At 42.5% G+C, this 19129-nt stretch overlaps 1 protein-coding gene across 2 annotated transcripts in view; it reads left to right on the forward strand.

The window, feature by feature from the left end:
- Window positions 1–17639, forward strand: part of LOC126418778 (alpha-tocopherol transfer protein-like) — a 135518-nt gene extending 117879 nt beyond the window's left edge. For both annotated transcript variants that reach the window (XM_050085706.1, XM_050085705.1), the window contains 3 exons: window positions 1511–1621; window positions 5925–6027; window positions 16228–17639. In XM_050085706.1, the coding sequence (XP_049941663.1) occupies window positions 1511–1621; window positions 5925–6027; window positions 16228–16379 (366 nt within the window). In that variant the 3' untranslated portion in view covers window positions 16380–17639. The remainder of the gene's footprint in view (window positions 1–1510; window positions 1622–5924; window positions 6028–16227) is intronic.
- Window positions 17640–19129: the final 1490 nt, after the last annotated feature.

Below are 19129 nucleotides of genomic sequence, written 5' to 3' on the forward strand. Positions count from 1 at the left end.
TTCTCATTTCTGAGCTCGCAGTGAGTGCGTAAAGATGTCTAGAAAATAGTGTCTGCCGCCAAGTACGAGGGCCTGGTGAGAAATTTCGCCTGAAGCTATGCAGCTAACATTACATAACTGTCGTGCTGTTTCTTCTTCAAGACAATTCTCAGCCGCATTCTGCAGGGGCAATGAAGATGCTCCTGCATCGTTTTCAAATGGAAATGTGAGATTAGCCACAATACAGTCCGCAATTGTCTCCCCCTGAGTTTCATCTCTGGTCACATGAACCGCTGTCTTTGAAGACAACATTTTGACACAGACAACGAGGTGTAGGCCAGCGTGGAGAATTGGCGGAAAGCACTGGCGACTGCCTTCTATGATGAGGCTATTGAAAAGTTGGTACAACGCTATGACAAAAGTCTAAGTCAGAACGGCGACTACGTAGAGAAGTAGCTGAAAGGTGTAGCTAATTGTTACAAGTAAAACATTTCTGATGTTCACTGTGGTTTCAATTTGGCAATCAATCGGACCTTACTTTTGGAATAACCCTCGTAAATAGCCGGTGTTTACCATGGCGCTTTTAGTACGCCTTGGGCATAGACAACCTCATCCTCTGTGGTGTAATATGGGTTGCCGGCGCTCAGGGGCTACCTTGGCTCATGTATAACAATTACCATCATTTACGCATTGAAAGAGAGCATGGATAACATCATTAAACAGGATCAACACATTCGTAATTCCTTCGATGTACATTCTAATTCGTCTTTGATAAATAACGTTGGATCTGAGATGTTCCACTTGTTCAAACCGAGTCATCTCTCATCACATCAGTCAGCGAAAACTTCAGTTGCCATTTTCACGACCATAGGTCACTACGCCCAATACGTGAATTCGAGATAATTCAGTCTTCTGCTGTTTCCTCAACGCAGAGCGAATGGCTGGCTAATAAGAAAAAGATGTGCATACTGTTTACTTGTGAGTGAAAGTCCTATTTTACGCATTGTAAGTTACCGTAGACCAAATGCACGAGGTAACTTTATTTCACTGAGAAGGGTATGTCAACAAGACAATTTTCTACTCCTTGGGGACATATATTCCGTGATGAAAACTGGCAACAAGTTAAAATACGTTGTTGTACGGGGACTCGAAACCATGCATTACTAACTTATCCTGGATCACATTAAAGTTTCATTTCGTACTTTTTTTCGCTCGACATCTCATATGTTTCCCAGTTCGATCTCGAGACTCTAATGACAGATGTGGTAATACAGTATATTAGAAGGTGCTTCATCCAACACTTGTGCAACACCTAAATAATACTGAAGTCTGCAATCAAACAAAAATTTACGGATTTGCTTTTCCAATTTCGTACTGCGCTTGGAACAAAATTAATGACTGTAGCTTCATTGAGAGTTCTGTAAGTTTGCAATGAGGTGGATTCGTGACTGAAAGCAAGTAGAATGTCCGTTTCAACGTACCTTCCCTTACACTTCCCTTAATGTTACTGATTTCTTTTTATTGCTTTCAGGAAGCATACCCAGTGAAGCTGAAGGAAGTACACGTGATTAACGTACACCCGCTGGTGGACACCATCATCAATTTCGCCAAGCCCTTCCTAAAGGAGAAGATAAGGAACAGGGTGAGTAGCTAGTTCTTCCAGTGCTACATTTTCATTTCTTCCCGATCAAAATTAATAGTGTTCTATGGAACAGCAACTATCACACGGTTACACTAGACAGGATAACAAAACTGGCGAATAACACTTCGGTTCCGTTTTAAAATAAAACCTAGAACAGAAATTAAAAATCACAGTAATATACTGTCATGCTAGTGCATTAAATACAGGGTGGCGCCGAGCCGAACATTTAAAATGATCGTAGATTATGAAATGGTATAGAAAACAAGACGAAATGGTTTATAAGTACTCTGAAATATGCCGTTTATTATCCATTGCTCTGAAATTATTTCTTGAAAATTGCATCAGAAAAATGGCCTCCATTTAAATCATTGAACTGTTGTAAGCTCTTCTGGAAGTTATCGTACATGTGCCTCCATGGGTACCGAGAATTGCCTCAACCTCATCAGCAATGGCTTGTTTGAAACGCTCTTTCAAGAAATCCCATTGCAAAATTTTGGACAGTAACATCGGGTGACCGAAGAGGTAAACGGTGTCTCCGAAACGAGAGTGATAACGCTTGCATACATTTCTCGAATAACGGCCATGTTGTTGCGCGCAGTGTGGGCTGTTACACCATCTTGCTGAAAGTAAAGTGTCTTCTGATCAGTGTCAAGCCAAAGTAAGCTAGAGTGAACAAAGTTTTCCAACATAGAGACATTACGTTCCGAAGTAACAGACGCTATGTTTCCATCTTATTCTTGAAAAAAATATGGGCCTACAGTCCCAGTGCACCGAATCTATACCAACTGTCATTTTGAGAGAGTGCAACGGCTTTTCAAGCAACTCTTTACGATTCACGGAAGACCAGTACCGCGTGTTCGATTTCTTGACAAAACCCCAAATATGGACACTGGCTTCGGTGGATATGAACGAATAATACAAGGAAGCAGGGTTTTTCGGTTACTAGATTGATTATGGCAGTGCAAAAAGTGACTCTTACTTCCTTGGGTCTGGAATCACGTTTATGAACAATTTGCAGTTTGTAACGATGAACGTTGATTTCCTAAGCATTCATTATAAACTTCGTCAACTCACTCCTAAACTGCGAGACTGCAGGGGCACCAAGCGTTGAGGACTGCATTTCCTTCCATCACTCTCTGCTCTCGGAGCTCCATACTTCGCATTGAACACTGTCTTCAAAACAGTTCAGCTAAGCGGAAATGGCGACGAACTGAGGTAACACGATGTAGTACGCTCCAACGCCTCAGTTACTACTGGCGTATGAAATGGCGTTCTTTCCTTCACCCTTCGCCTCTCTGTCACCCAATACAAGCTAATGCACATGGCCAATGTTCAAGGTAGGACTTTGTCAGTCGGGTCTGCGCCACCCTGTACTCCCTTGCGGATCAGTACCTCTATCCTGTACATCAACAACCGGAGGCCTTTAGTGTTACACAACACTGATATGTTTATCTATCCAGACGACAGAAATCTTTTGGCAGGCGAGAGTTTTATACTCCAAGCATCGAGTTCTCCATCCACATAGTGTAGAGATCACCGCAGTTAGCTCACCTGGCAGTTTACTTGTGGTTCGTTCTCGTTTTCTGTCACGACTCCACCCAGTGTCCAACCCGTAGGCACATTTTGGCAACTACTGCTAAGTCATGGCAGAGGATGCACGTGCCAATAGGTTGTTTGCAAACGGAGAGGTTAGATGGATCCACGTGCAGACGCAACAGAGAGGTAGGAAGGAGTTATCATGTTTGGACATACCGATGACCTCAACGTGAATGGAGTTGCTGTTTTCGTTAGTGTATCAACACGGACCGTCAAACGTATTTGCGAAGAACGATGTGCCACTGGCAGCCATTTTGCTAACTGATAGCGAATGCAGACGAGGGTCACGTCTTGTCAATAGCAATCGGCTTCAAACACGGAAGGATATTTTCAAAAGAAACGTCGTGTGTCATGGGGCGTAAAATTCCCAGTTTATTTGCTGTAGGCCAATTTCTACATCATAGTCATTACCAAGCAACCTCTGTGCAATATTTTGCAACAGATGTGACGAACAAATATAATATTCGACATGTGCAACAACTTGTAAACATTAATGGGACATAGGTGAACAAAGATGAGGCGCTCAATCACCCTTTTTCTTGCTGTCCATTTTGGCAATATTGGCAACAAGAGAGTAACTGACATCTGATTGTTCATTTAGCAGCTATTCAAAATGATTCTTGTTTATTTACGTTTCTAACAACTATTACAGCATCTTTGCCAGTAATGTTAGACAAAGGAATAATAACTCGAGACCTAGGTCGCGTATGGAAAATATAATAAATAACCAATGAAAGAGCGCAGGAAAAGGTTTTTTTTTTTTTGTATTTTTGTACTTATCTTATCTTTTTGCGAAATACAATCAACAGAGGACAGCGACTATACTGCCGTGTATACACTGTTTCAGACACAGCACACACGAGCCGCTTTCTTGTTTCTCAGGTCGCTGCTGTCACAGACCCCCACATTAAGCAACGCAGCGTGCTACTGTAGTGGTACTCTGCTGTAATTACGGAGTGCTGCGAATAGCAGAGGACACGGAGAGGGTCTGCTATTAATACGGGACGCAGTGACAGGCTACACCTTGTCACAATACGTCTGAACAACCAGTCCCATCCCTTCCGTCTCGCTAAAACCGAGGAGATCGTGAGTTCACGCAGAACAATGGAAAACTGTTTTCACCAGCGTCGTCGTCTATTCTGCGAACTCATTCTGAATTATGTGTTTTGCTCATTTTGTATTCCTGGATTCAGGAGGTTGTACTTAACAGTTGGTGAAACTTACGACAACAGTAACGTGACGAAAAGTAAGATACTTCAGTCAAAGCAGACATCAACCGAATCACCCAAATCACCAAACCAGTATTCGCAGAAGCTACAGTCATAATTTAAAGTAATGTGTTCAAGAACAGGAGAGTTGTTTAGTAAGAGAGGTGGTGAATATGGCGAAAACGAAAGAGTAACTTGCGTATCTTTCCCAATCTTGCAACAGGCATCATATTGTTGAAGAAATACTCAAGATAATGTAACTCTTTTGTTTCTTGGTTACTTATGTAGAGTACGGCTATTCATGTGATTCATGGTTCCATCATTTTAGAAAACTAATACTAAATAACATTAGCAATTCATCATTAAATGATCCCACATTTTTCATCGAACGGATGATATTTCAGTATCCACGCACTTTGTACTTGTGGCATAATAAACAGATTTTACTGAAGATTTAAATTTTCTTACTCAATAGTTTCGTTCACTACGGTACGTCATTAAATATTGTTATAATTTGCAAGAAACATAAATTTTAGTTAAATTTTAAGCATTCATTCCATGTACTTTGTCTATATTTAGTATTCTAGATAAACGTATATAACTTCGACTGACTTGCTGTTTGTCTGATGAAATTTATCAACAGCAACAATTTACGAAAGGCTGCTCACTGGGATTATTTATTATTTATTAACCATACGCTCAAATGTATTTTTGATTGAATCTAATGTAATGTTTCTTCATCTTTTCTATCAGTGTCAGATTATCTTTCTTGCAAGACTAAACGGAATTCGTTTTGAGTAACTATCATAGGACTTCTAACTCGTAGTCACTGTGTACTTGAACAAGAGGGTTTTGATTGATTTTTCGATGAACTCTAACAAAACCACTGTCGAAATGCGTAGATAACGACCACAAATCTAGCTATATGCGTTGTCCCATTAGTAGTCAGAGTCACACAAACAATTTTGTTCCCAGGTGGTTGACAGCACAATGCACAGAAAGACGTAAATTGGATTAGCACTCCACTATTAGTTGTGGATCCCCTTTTGGTAACGTCGAAGCAGTTGTTCTTTTTAAAGTTCCTCTATAATTTCTCTAAGTCGAAATCTGTGATTATTAAATAAATTTCACTGTGTGTCGGAATCAAAAGGGCCTAACGCGTCTATATTTTAGAATCCCATAGGGGTCTAAGGATAGTTTTTCATTTGTTTTGTTTTTGTTCTGGTGAAATTTGTAAGCCAAAATGTCTAAATGAGCAAGAAGATATCAGCAGAGGAGATAGTGCGTATAATGTTCTGCTATGCCTACTTTTTGTCTAACATGGGACAAGGAGAATTTCGTTCCAAAGACGGAGAAACAAGCTATTATGCAGATGATCATAATGCTTTGGCTCATCAGTGAATGTACGATTTGAATGTCAGTGTATTTATTGGCGTCGTGTTTGGAAATAAGGCTGTTGGGAGGTTCCTGTTGGCTAATGTTGTGTGGTGTGTTGGCAGATCTTCGTGCACACTTCGCTGGATACGCTGTACAACTACGTGCCCAAGGAGATGCTGCCTGCAGAGTACGGTGGAGACGCAGGACCCATTGATGTCATCCACCGTGAGTACTGATTTTCACTAAAAGTAAAGAAAAACCACAAAACAGTTGTGACTTATAAGATACATTACATGGTACTAAACATGGAAATGCAGTTTCAGAGAATGAAAAATATTTGAAACGTTGGGGTGGATGTGTGTCGCTTTGGTTAACCATGTGTAATGCATAGCTAATTATCACAAACAACAACATGACATTCACAGTTATGGGTTGCTCTATTAATGATGTGACTATCAAGCGCACAATAAGTGAATGGCATTTCTGTTAATCTCTTCTCAGTGGCTACAGATTTAGATCACGAGGAGGACTACCAAGGCAATTATATGTAGAAAGTAGGTCGGAAGATATATCTTTTCACACAGTGTTCGGAATTGTTTTACTATTTAAAATAGCGGGTGCAGAAAAAGAACCAAACAAGAAGGCAAGAGCACGACAGGGGACGCCGAACGTCGAAACGAACAAGAGTTTCAAAATAGTCATACATCGCAAATTAACCGTCGGAGTAGCTAGAGCCACAAAACGACAGCCAACCAATAACGAGCGCGCGAAATGTGTTCATTTAATCCAGCCTACGCCGGCTAATACTTGTTATGCTAAAGAAAGCAGTTAGTAATTAAATTAGCTAAAGATAACGGTTTCGGCTGATAAGTGAAAGGTGGGAAAACGTTCAGTTCCCATCCACAGGTGATCATTCGCGAATTTTCCATGATGTTTACAGTGTGAAGGTAGATTATAAAACGAGCAACAATAAGAGAAGCAGAATTATAGTAAAATAGTTTATATGTGATACTGTAAGGGGCAATGTTATTAATAATGGATTCTAAAGACCACATGCTAGAATTTTTGGTAATGTATAACGAGCATGAATGATCTGACAAGTATATCAGCTTAGTCGGAGAAAACAGCACTGCCAGATCCACCCAAACACGTTCGCTTATCGAACGAACTTCCGTATGCTCGTCGAGGGTTAGCTGTTGTTTTATGACACGCATGTTTAAAAAATTTTGCTCGGTTAGATGCCCACTCCCCTGCTCGTTAGTTTTTATCAGTTTTTTTCCAAGCTACATTCGTCTACGAGGTGAGTACTGAATCCTCCTCGATCCTGTAGAAAGAAACCAGCGCTTACAGTATCGGTATCACCAAATTATCGCCTGTGTAATCCAAGTTCCACATGGAAAGATCTGGATGTCTGTTCGTGTACCACCCGCTCAGTAGCCACCTTCCGTTATGTTCCGTTCCTTTTCCGTTCTATGCTAGTCGATCTCTAATCGGTCGCAGAAGGAGCAAATAGAAACACATTGGAAACAAATATTCTCTTAGATTTGTAAAATACACTCCTGGAAACGGAAAAAAGAACACATTGACACCGGTGTGTCAGACCCACCATACTTGCTCCGGACACTGCGAGAGGGCTGTACAAGCAATGATCACACGCACGGCACAGCGGACACACCAGGAACCGCGGTGTTGGCCGTCGAATGGCGCTAGCTGCGCAGCATTTGTGCACCGCCGCCGTCAGTGTCAGCCAGTTTGCCGTGGCATACGGAGCTCCATCGCAGTCTTTAACACTGGTAGCATGCCGCGACAGCGTGGACGTGAACCGTATGTGCAGTTGACGGACTTTGAGCGAGGGCGTATAGTGGGCATGCGGGAGGCCGGGTGGACGTACCGCCGAATTGCTCAACACGTGGGGCGTGAGGTCTCCACAGTACATCGATGTTGTCGCCAGTGGTCGGCGGAAGGTGCACGTGCCCGTCGACCTGGGACCGGACCGCAGCGACGCACGGATGCACGCCAAGACCGTAGGATCCTACGCAGTGCCGTAGGGGACCGCACCGCCACTTCCCAGCAAATTAGGGACACTGTTGCTCCTGGGGTATCGGCGAGGACCATTCGCAACCGTCTCCATGAAGCTGGGCTACGGTCCCGCACACCGTTAGGCCGTCTTCCGCTCACGCCCCAACATCGTGCAGCCCGCCTCCAGTGGTGTCGCGAGAGGCGCGAATGGAGGGACGAATGGAGACGTGTCGTCTTCAGCGATGAGAGTCGCTTCTGCCTTGGTGCCAATGATGATCGTATGCGTGTTTGGCGCCGTGCAGGTGAGCGCCACAATCAGGACTGCATACGACCGAGGCACACAGAGCCAACACCCGGCATCATGGTGTGGGGAGCGTTCTCCTACACTGGCCGTACACCACTGGTGATCGTCGAGGGGACACTGAATAGTGCACGGTACATCCAAACCGTCATCGAACCCATCGTTCTACCATTCCTAGACCGGCAAGGGAACTTGCTGTTCCAACAGGACAGTGCACGTCCGCATGTATCCCGTGCCACCCAACGTGCTCTAGAAGGTGTAAGTCAACTACCCTGGCCAGCAAGATCTCCGGATCTGTCCCCCATTGAGCATGTTTGGGACTGGATGAAGCGTCGTCTCACGCGGTCTGCACGTCCAGCACGAACGCTGGTCCAACTGAGGCGCCAGGTGGAAATGGCATGGCAAGCCGTTCCACAGGACTACATCCAGCATCTCTACGATCGTCTCCATGGGAGAATAGCAGCCTGCATTGCTGCGAAAGGTGGATATACACTGTACTAGTGCCGACATTGTGCATGCTCTGTTGCCTGTGTCTATGTGCCTGTGGTTCTGTCAGTGTGATCATGTGATGTATCTGACCCCAGGAATGTGTCAATAAAGTTTCCCCTTCCTGGGACAATGAATTCACGGTGTTCTTATTTCAATTTCCAGGAGTGTACATATAAAAATATCCGTCAACCTTACTTCTTTGGTCCAATTTTGCTTCATTATGTTTTCATTGTTGTAATGATCCGTTTGTTTCTGTATTCTCTGAGCCATGTAAGCTAGCGTTCCTCAATCTCTCAGTATTTGCGACCCAATTTTATTGAATAATTTTCATCGCCATCCTCCCACCACCATCCTCTTCTTTTCTGCCCCAAATTATCCCCGAAGGTCTCTCAACTGCCGAATGAGAAATCTTTATAGACTTCATGGCATTTTATGAAATCAAAAGACAATGCAATAAGGAACCGATATTCGAATTTGGTCAAGGCTTGATGATGAGAATTCTGCACCGAATACGAGCATTTCGTGTACTATTAGCATCGTCAACATCCTACGTTTGCGAAACCGGATTTTTGGCATTGACTGCTTTGAAGACAAAATATAGATCTCAGCTAAACATAGGAAAAGAACTCAGAGTGTCTACTCTTAACATTAGTCGAAAAATTTTGCCCTGCAATCCAGGTCCAAGGGATTCTCTAGTAATTATTATACTTGTTTTCAGTTTAATATTGAAAGATTACTTATTAATAGCATTGTGCAACACTGACGCAGTCTTATTTATAAGTGCATTATATCAGTGTAAATGTGAATTTTAATTTTTTATTACGTCAGAATGTGTTTTGCTTTGCTTTCCTTTCAGTAAATTAATCAATTTTTTAATTCATATTTTTTTCTTTCCTGTGAACTCGTGCCCTCCATTTAGTGTTATCACGCCACCTAGCGGGGCATGCCCCACAGACTGAGAATCACTGGTGCATGGTAATATATTTAAGTGATGGCTTAGATCTTTTGACGTAAGTTGATCTTTTGTTTCCAAGCCGGCCGGAGTGGCCGAGCAGTTCTAGGCGCTACAGTCTGGAACCGTGCGACAGCTACGGTCGGAGGTTCGAATCCTGCCTCGGGCATGGATGTTTGTGCTGTCCTTAGGTTAGTTAGGTTTAAGTAGTTCTAAGTTCTAGGGGACTGATGACCACAGATGTTAAGTCCCATAGTGCTCATCGCCATTTGCACCATTTTTGTTTTTGTTTCCACTGTTTTTGCACTCGTTATCAAAAACACTGTCGTTTGTGTATTTCGCATTTTTTGAATTTCTCTGTGATCCTTCTATGACCGATGAAAAGCCGATTCACACAGAACGTGAATGGGACAGAACAGAACGCACGTTTAATTCAGCGTCTAATCGTGGTGTGTTCACACCAGACGGAACGCCAACCCAACGTCACTTCAGCCGAACGGTGAAACTGAGGTTCTGAGATGCCATTCGCGACACAAAATGTCCGAATAATATTGGAGAAATAAGTAATTAGCAATGCTGAAATTTATTAATGGCTACAGAAAGCTCCATAGACTACAAAGTTTGTATGGTAAGCTGCTGAGAAGTGAAACGATAGGAAAAGTGTCGTACAAACAGTTCAGAAAATCGATATTCACTTGCTAGAGAAAACATACTTAGACATATACAAACACATAAGGCAATACGACATTTTTAACCTTCTCTTTTGTTTTTATTTTCCTCCTATGTACTAAATAACGTCAAAAACAACAGTAAGTTTCTCCTTCAATAAATCTGACTTCTGCATTGTCAAGAAAAGTTTGCTGTCGTCATTGTTATTGTTGTTTTTGTTGTTGCAGTCTTCAGTCTGAACATCGGTTGATCCACGTCAGGCTATCATGTGCGTGTTTCCTCATCTCGCAATTACTACTGACAGCTACATTCATTCGAACCTCATTATTGTATTCGAGCCTTTGTTTCCCTTTCCAATTTTTACTCTCTATACTCCCTCCACTACCAAAACGGCGATTGCTTGACGCCTCACGATGTGTCCTGTCAACCGATTCCTTGTTTTAGTCACATTATGCCATCGATTTATTTTTGCTCAATTTCATTCACCACTTCTTCATTAGTTATTCGATCTACCCATCTAATTCTTAACATTCTTCTCCAAAATCACATTTAAAAAGCCTCTTTACCTTAATGATGGCATCCTTCTGTGTGGCCTCGACCAGGGATACGTGTGAGTTGACCGTTTTACCTGCGGAATATTTTACGCAAGAGGACGTCATCATCATGAAGCCGTACAGCAGAATTGCATGACGTCGGGAAAAGCTACGGCTTTCTTTCGGGAGTTCACATTACCAACATATCCAGTCACATTGGCTAAATGTTACAATGCTAAATCAGTCAATCATACAGACTGTTGCCCTACAAATATTGAAAAGGCTGCTTTTCAGTAACCGCGCGTTTGTCTGGCCTCTCCACAGACATTCCTCCGCTGTGTTTGCTTTCACAGTACGGCTGTCTGTATTGATACAATAATAAATCCGCCGCACCTCAGCAAAGTCCATGTTATTAATTAAAAACTGATTCGCCAGTATCTGATTTTAATTCGCAGTGTAGGATTCTTCTTTGTGTATTTATTGAAAATGTGAATCATTTTTCACTTTGAGGTATCTGTCCTCTTTTGTCGAAAAACCCCTAAAAAAAGTCAAATTCGTCATGGGACTTTCAGCATCTATTACGAAAAGAAAGGTGACGATAAAATGAAGACAAAGAAAACATTATTTTTTAAGGAAGAGACTTTCATATGTTTTGTCATATAATTTTTCTAAAAGTAAAAAATAATATACGAGGGTTGTCCAGAAAGTAAGTTCCGATCGATCGCGAAATGGAAACCACTGTGAAAACCAAACACGTTTTATTTGCAACAGTTAGATACACCTTCCACCTACTTCTCTACATAGTCGCCCCTCAAACTTCGAGTTTTGTCACAGTGTTGTATCAACTTTCGAATATCCTTGTCATAGAAAGCAGCCACCTGTGCTTACGGCCAGTTATCTGCACTGGTCTGCAGCTCGTTGTCTGTTGAAAAATTTTGTCTTCATAGCCAGCGGTATTTGTGATCAGAGATGAGACTCAGGGGGAGCCAATTACGGGCTGTATTGTGGGTGATCAAACACTTTTCATTGCAAACGTTGCAGGAGCGTCTTCATTGCCCCTGCAGTGTGCGGCCGAGAATTGGCATGCAGAAGGAACTGCTCCACAGTTGCGTCATGTGGGCTGCATGCCACAGGCGAAATCTCTAACCAGGCCCTCAAACATGGCAGGAGACGCTACTCCCTACGCATCTTTAAGTGCTCACTGTTCACCCAAAACTGAAAAGAGCGACGCGACATGATCGACGCGCATACTAGAGACACTGCCCAAAACATCTGTGCAAAGCTTTACGGTATTTTCGCAGTGGTTTCCATTTCGCGGCTGATCGGAGCTTACTTTCTGGACAGCGCTCGTAGATTAGAGAAAAATTCCATGTGCTTTTGATGTTCCAAATTATGAACAGGAAAAGAGGTGCGTCAAATGTTTCTGTGATCTTTCTTTTTCACAGTGTCGGTCCATATTATTTTGTAGCAAAAATCCTCAAGCTTTATTCAAACATGCATCAGTACTCCATTCCGATACCAGGAGCGCCAGCATAGTCCACAGTTAAAATGACTACTTTGACTGGTGCGAAGTGCGCTCGCTATGTGTTTTGGTTTCATGAAACTAACTCTGCAGCAAGTGTTCGAGGTAAATTTCGCACGGAATGTGCTACATATCTCCACGCAAGCCTACAATTTACCCTTAGCACAATAACTTTGTTGAGACGATAAGCTCACTGCGACAAGATAAATCACCAGGTTGCTCGCGTGTTGCTAATTATGTCGAACAGGTTAGGGAGAGCTTTGCCCCTAGTCCACAGAAATCAACGCGTTGTGGGTCTCGTGAGACTGGCATTCGACAAAAGACTCTGTCGCGATGGCACATCACATTAGTAATGTAGATAGGGTTGGTCTAAGGGAATTCTGTGGGGAAATATTGGATCGGACAGAGGGTGACGAGACATTCCTGAACAGAATAATCTTCAGCGATGAGCCAACATTTCATATGAGTGCCATTGTGAAAACCCACAACAGCAGAATACGGGTAAGCGAAAATCCACATGCAACCCTGGAACATGTTCGTGACAGCCCTTAGCAAATTGAATGTGTACGACCCTTTCTTCTTCGTGGGGAAAACTGTCTCTGGTCTTGTGTACATCTACATCTATATTTATACTCCGCAAGCCACCCAACGGTGAGTGGCGGAGGGCACTTTACGTGCCACTGTCATTACCTCCCTTTCCTGTTCCAGTCGCGTATGGTTCGCGGGAAGAACGACTGTCTGAAAGCCTCCGTGCGCGCTCTAATCTCTCTAATTTTACATTCGTGATCTCCTCGGGAGGTATAAGTAGGGGGAAGCAATATATTCGATACCTCATCCAGAAACGCACCCTCTTGAAACCTGGCGAGCAAGCTACACCGCGATGCAGAGCGCCTCTCTTGCAGAGTCTGTCACTTGAGTTTGCTAAACATCTCCGTAACGCTATCACGGTTACCAAATAACCCTGTGACGAAGCGCGCCGCTCTTCTTTGGATCTTTTCTATCTCCTCCGTCAACCCGATCTGGTACGGATCCCACACTGATGAGCAATACTCAAGTATAGGTCGAACGAGTGTTTTGTAAGCCACCTCCTTTGTTGATGGACTACATTTTCTAAGGACTCTCCCAATGAATCTCAACCTGGTACCCGCCTTACCAACAATTAATTTTATATGATCATTCCACTTCAAATCATTCCGTACGCATACTCCCAGATATTTTACAGAAGTAACTGCTACCAGTGTTTGTTCCGCTATCATATAATCATACAATAAAGGATCCTTCTTTCTATGTATTCGCAATACATTACATTTGTCTATGTTAAGGGTCAGTTGCCACTCCCTGCACCAAGTGCCTATCCGCTGCAGATCTTCCTGCATTTCGCTATAATTTTCTAATGCTGCAACTTCTCTGTATACTACAGCATCATCCGCGAAAAGCCGCATGAGACTTCCGACACTATCTACTAGGTCATTTATATATATTGTGAAAAGCAATGGTCCCATAACACTCCCCTGTGGCACGCCAGAGGTTACTTTAACATCTGTAGACGTCTCTCCATTGATAACAACATGCTGTGTCCTGTTTGCTAAAAACTCTTCAATCCAGCCACACAGCTGGTCTGATATTCCGTAGGCTCTTACTTTGTTTATCAGGCGACAGTGCGGAACTGTATCGAACGCCTTCCGGAAGTCAAGGAAAATAGCTTCTACCTGGGAGCCTGTATCTAATATTTTCTGGGTCTCATGAACAAATAAAGCGAGTTGGGTCTCACAGGATCGCTGTTTCCGGAATCCATGTTGATTCCTACATAGTAGATTCTGGGTTTCCGAAAACGACATGATACTCGAGCAAAAAACATGTTCTAAAACTCTACAAGAGATCGACGTAAGAGATATAGGTCTATAGTTTTGCGCATCTGCTCGACGACCCTTCTTGAAGACTGGGACTACCTGTGCTCTTTTCCAATCATTTGGAACCTTCCGTTCCTCTAGAGACTTGCGGTACACGGCTGTTAGAAGGGGGACAAGTTCTTTCGCGTACTCTGTGTAGAATCGAATTGGTATCCCGTCAGGTCCAGTGGACTTTCCTCTGTTGATTGATTCCAGTTGCTTTTCTATTCCTTGGACACTTATTTCGATGTGTATATGGGTATACTTGAAAACATTTTTTGATTCTACAGATCGATGACGATGACTTATATGGCGTGCTTTACTACCGGCAAGACAGTGCACCACTCCATTTTCTGACGGAAGTTCAAGGTTTGCTCGATAATCGCTTCCCAGATCAGTGGACTGGCCGTGAAGGGCCAGTCGCTTGGCCACCTCGCTCCCTAGACTTGTCTCCATTGGATTTCTTTCTTTGGAGTTTCATTAAAGACTGTGTGTAAGTTTCTCCCCTACCAGCCGTCCTGAAAAATAGAATCTACGCTGCCGTTGCACAAGTTACGCCCGATTTGCTGCAACGAGTATGGGATAAAATTGAATACCGGTGAGATGTTCGTCGCATCACAAATGGCAGTCACACTGAACTCAATAAATTTCTATATCATTCCAAAGTTGTATAGTTCTTTCTTACGCGCCTTATGTTATTATAGGGTGTACATATGTAATACATATTGCATTTTGAAGAGAAGCTCTGAAAGTTTTTTTACAAACATTTTGAGTTCACAGGATGCACGACGCACCGATTTCTCTAGACTACTTATGAAGGTCTCTCGTACGCGCTCCACATTCACTTCACTCACACTGTAACGTCTGCTTCTCTTTGCCGGGCACAAGCAATTCGTCGTAACAAATTTGTTGTGCCAGTAGAAAATGTCCTTTCTTGTTGGTGGCTTTTTACCGTACTTGGTTCTAAACATCCATTGAACAGCTGTAGCACACTTGTTTTTGTCAAACTCCAACACACAGAAAGCTCGCTCCGCACCTGAACTCGCCATGTTTTGCAACTAGCTCTGACTAGCGGCAAATTACCAAACTACGCTGAGGGGGAATATATGAAAAAAAGAAAAAAAAAAGGTTTCAGGGTTTCTCTTCAAAATGACATATGTATGTTATGTGTACAATGTTTGTTTCTTCTGCAATAAAACATTGAAAGTGTTCCCGGAGTTTATGTACACCCTGTATTAAAAGTGTATAGACCAAGAGAAAGCAGGGAAGTAGCCATTTACGCTGCAATTTCATATTTATCTTATTTTTGCAACAGAAATAAGAGAATTCCGCAATTTCTTCATGAATGTAATTATACGCGCGTAATATCTAAGTCGTACACTTCTTTTAATACTTATTAGTAGCCGTTAATGAAATATTCCAGTTTTCTCTGATATCATTAATTATTTCTCAATTACCCTGAGTAATTCCAAGAACCTAGATTATTTCCCTTCAGTTTTTTTTAACCTAGATATCAAGATGGTCGGTTTGATATCCCATCTGTCCATTTTGACACTTCGTTTGGCTATGAACATTCGACAAAAATCCACCGTAAATTGGATTACTTAGGATGTTAGAGGCGACATCACTGTTTCCCACGAACATCAACGTAAGAACTTCAATCTCGAGAAACAGTGCCGATGACGTCCCGTCCAATTCCGTCGATAAAAGCTGCCAATTCAAATGTTTTGTTAAATTTTTTCGCTTTCCTCTCCGTTCTGTCAGCCGGTCGTTGTGGCCGAGCGGTTCTAGGCGCCACAGTGTGGAACCGCGTGACCGCTACCATTCAGGTTCGAATCCTGCCTCGGGCATGGATGTGTGTGATGTCCTTAGGTTAGGTTTAAGTAGTTCTTATTTCTAGGGGACTGATGACCTTAGATGTCCCATAGTGCTCAGAGCCATTTGAACCATTTCTCCGTTCTGTCAATGTGAATCGATCTTAGTTGTCTTCAGGTTCGTAACGTAAAGAGGACACTGATCTATGCCACTGTGTGTCTTTCTTCTGCCCGCAGAGGCCTGGGTGAAGAAGATGGAGTCGTACACTCCGTGGTTCAAGGAGCAGGAGAAGATGATCGCCGACGAGTCGAAGCGCCCCGGCCGGCCCAAGACGCACGACGACCTCTTCGGCGTCGACGGCTCCTTCCGGAAGCTCACCATCGACTGAGCAGCCGCCGCCACAACACGGCCGCCACCGAGCTCTCCACGCGTGGACGAGCGCGCAGAGGACTTTCTCACCGCCTAGAAAAAAAATATTTTCAAAAATTTATAATACGTAATCTGTAATAGGCAACCATGAGTACTATGTTCAGGATATACTTAGAACACGAATCTGACGAACTGCACCTGTAGACAACTGTAAAGAGGTAACTTAATTCTTCCTGCGTCATCCTAACGAAAATGCGGTCTAATGCAATGTTCAGTAGCTGTGCCACTCATCGCTTGAATTTGCTATACAGGTTGTAATTATCACTGATAGTCCCTTTCCGGTCGCACTATAAGACAGCCACTTCCTATTGGATGCCCAGCCCATCTTGGGAGTTCCTACGCATAACGAAAGCCCCCTGCCGGAAAACTCTCTTCAGACTGTGCGTGACAACTTTCACGTGTTGCTCGCTCTATATACACTCCGGTAGTGGAAAGTTGTCTGCGGTGACAAAACCGGATTCTGTCCGTGACATTCCACTTTCACTACCGAAAGCAACCGATAAGGGAAATACCTAAAACGGAATATGCCTTTCGCGCAATTGGTTCGAGAGCATCAGTTAACTCTGTGTAACAACGAGTGATTGCAGTGTTCCGTAATCACTAGCAATTCCTAATTACGTACCGTATGCAGCGTCATAAAACGATGCAACACTTTCCCGTGACATATTGGATCAGAAGTTAGAATTTTCTCGGCTTTATCGCACATTTACTTCTGATATGTTTTTCTTAATAAGTTTTCGGGAAACATCTGCATGGAGACCAGTTACAGAAGCCAGTACCATTTAAGTCACAGTAGTATATCTACCGAAAGATAGAGCAAATACTTACACAGCTTTCGGCGCGTTACTCGTTTCTTCGTTACCATATCAAGAACTGGTATTTCTCCGTTAAGTAACACATATGTTGTAGAATCCAAATCGCGTAAAATAAAAGAACCTTAATTGGCGACTGTCTATGGCATCCACAGGGAAGACCGCTAATGTACTATTAAAATATCACTGCCAATGCTTAAGTTGTCACCTCCGATTCAGATGTCTTTCACCGTAAATTAGGAATAGATACTGTACAAACAAGAGTCCTGGCACAGACCTGATGAATCGTTTACAGGTCGCAAAAACGTACAAGTTGCTTCATATAGCTACTACAGAGTCCTAAGACATAGGAATGTTTAAGGACTAAAGAAAGTGAAGGCGCACTAATACCAGGTTTAGAATTGAAAAATAAACTGTGATAGAAAATGAAACGGACCCTTAAAAAACAAGTCCATAAACACAATAGCGTGTGATTATCCACTGAAGCAGTGAGTATAACAGCTCCATCGCCGTTACTTGGTCAATGAGGAGGTTCAACATTGGGATCTAAACGTCAGTGGGAAGTGTTTTATCTAATTAATGCGCCGTTTAACCACCAAGAAGTAGTCATTACTGATGCTCATTTGCACTTGTGAATTACTGTCCTTGCTTTAATGTCCCATACAGGTGTAAATACAAAAATAATTGAGGGTAAAAAGTGGCGCATGCCTGATATTGCCAAAGCATAAGCTATAATGATCGAACACACCGATGAATGTTAAGTAACAGTATTGCCTACCTAAGCTCACCTCAACGTCAGTTGTTCAGAAGAATGTTGCGTTTTCTATAATTAGTAGAACAATAGTTTAATCAAAATATAGTATTTGCGCGCTAGTAATGCTTTGAGATCTGTGGAGAGCGAACTGCCGGTTTTGATTTGATAAGCATTGAAGTGCCTCATATAACTGATCTCTGCGGATTGCTACCCTTACCAGCTGGTGTATGTCTAAAGCATCTGCCTTGTGAGGCGTTACATTCACAGAATTCACTTTAAAAGACAGGTTGTGATTATTAGCTAGCCGAGTCTGTGATGACGCCTTGCACTGAGATTTTCCTGTCTATCGCACGCACAACACATCTTTTCACGTTGCACACATCTTCATAAGCAGCAAAGAACAGCTTTCTGAGTAGAGGCATCACGAGAGAGCTCTTTACAGAGGCTTTCTGGCCTTTCTATGTCAGTCGGTTGTTCTATATTATCCTCTGCTATTTTAATTATTCCATTTGCTCATGAAACTGTATCATTGTATGTTCTGCATTTATGTTATCATTTTTATACGTGTTACATGTAACTGAATTATATAAAATAAATAATAACTGCCAGAAAAGTTAGCGTGTTTGGTTACTGGGAGAAAGACTTACTTTCAGTCATTACTGACAGAACTACACGACCGGAATGACAAAAAATTTCGTAGTATAGTTGTATCTCTACTCATTTGCAGGGTGTGTGCTTACCTTCCCTTTCTGATTTTCCGGTTAAATAATTACCAATGTTCAGCAACCAAAATTTGTTCCTTTTTGACTCAAGCGTTTTCACTTGCTCACATCCAGTACCTGTTTTCTTCAGAAATGGGTATTCTAATTATAAGTAATTATGCACACAATTGTGTCATTAGTATAGCTATTACAGTAACAAAATTTGGTTTGCCTTATAGACTATTCAGCTGTGTAATATATGTTGGCTGGGCATTTATCAGCGAGTGGACATTTTAGACCGTTATGAGTTCTATGGAACGTGTTTCCCCCCCATCTACTAGATATTCTTCATGATCACTTGACAACATATATAGCAGCCAAAACAAATTACATTACAAATCTTAAATCGAAAAGACTCCAAAACATTTAAAACGGCTGCCAC

This window comes from Schistocerca serialis, chromosome 9 (assembly GCF_023864345.2).
Source record: "Schistocerca serialis cubense isolate TAMUIC-IGC-003099 chromosome 9, iqSchSeri2.2, whole genome shotgun sequence".
Taxonomy (NCBI): Eukaryota; Metazoa; Arthropoda; class Insecta; order Orthoptera; family Acrididae; genus Schistocerca; species Schistocerca serialis.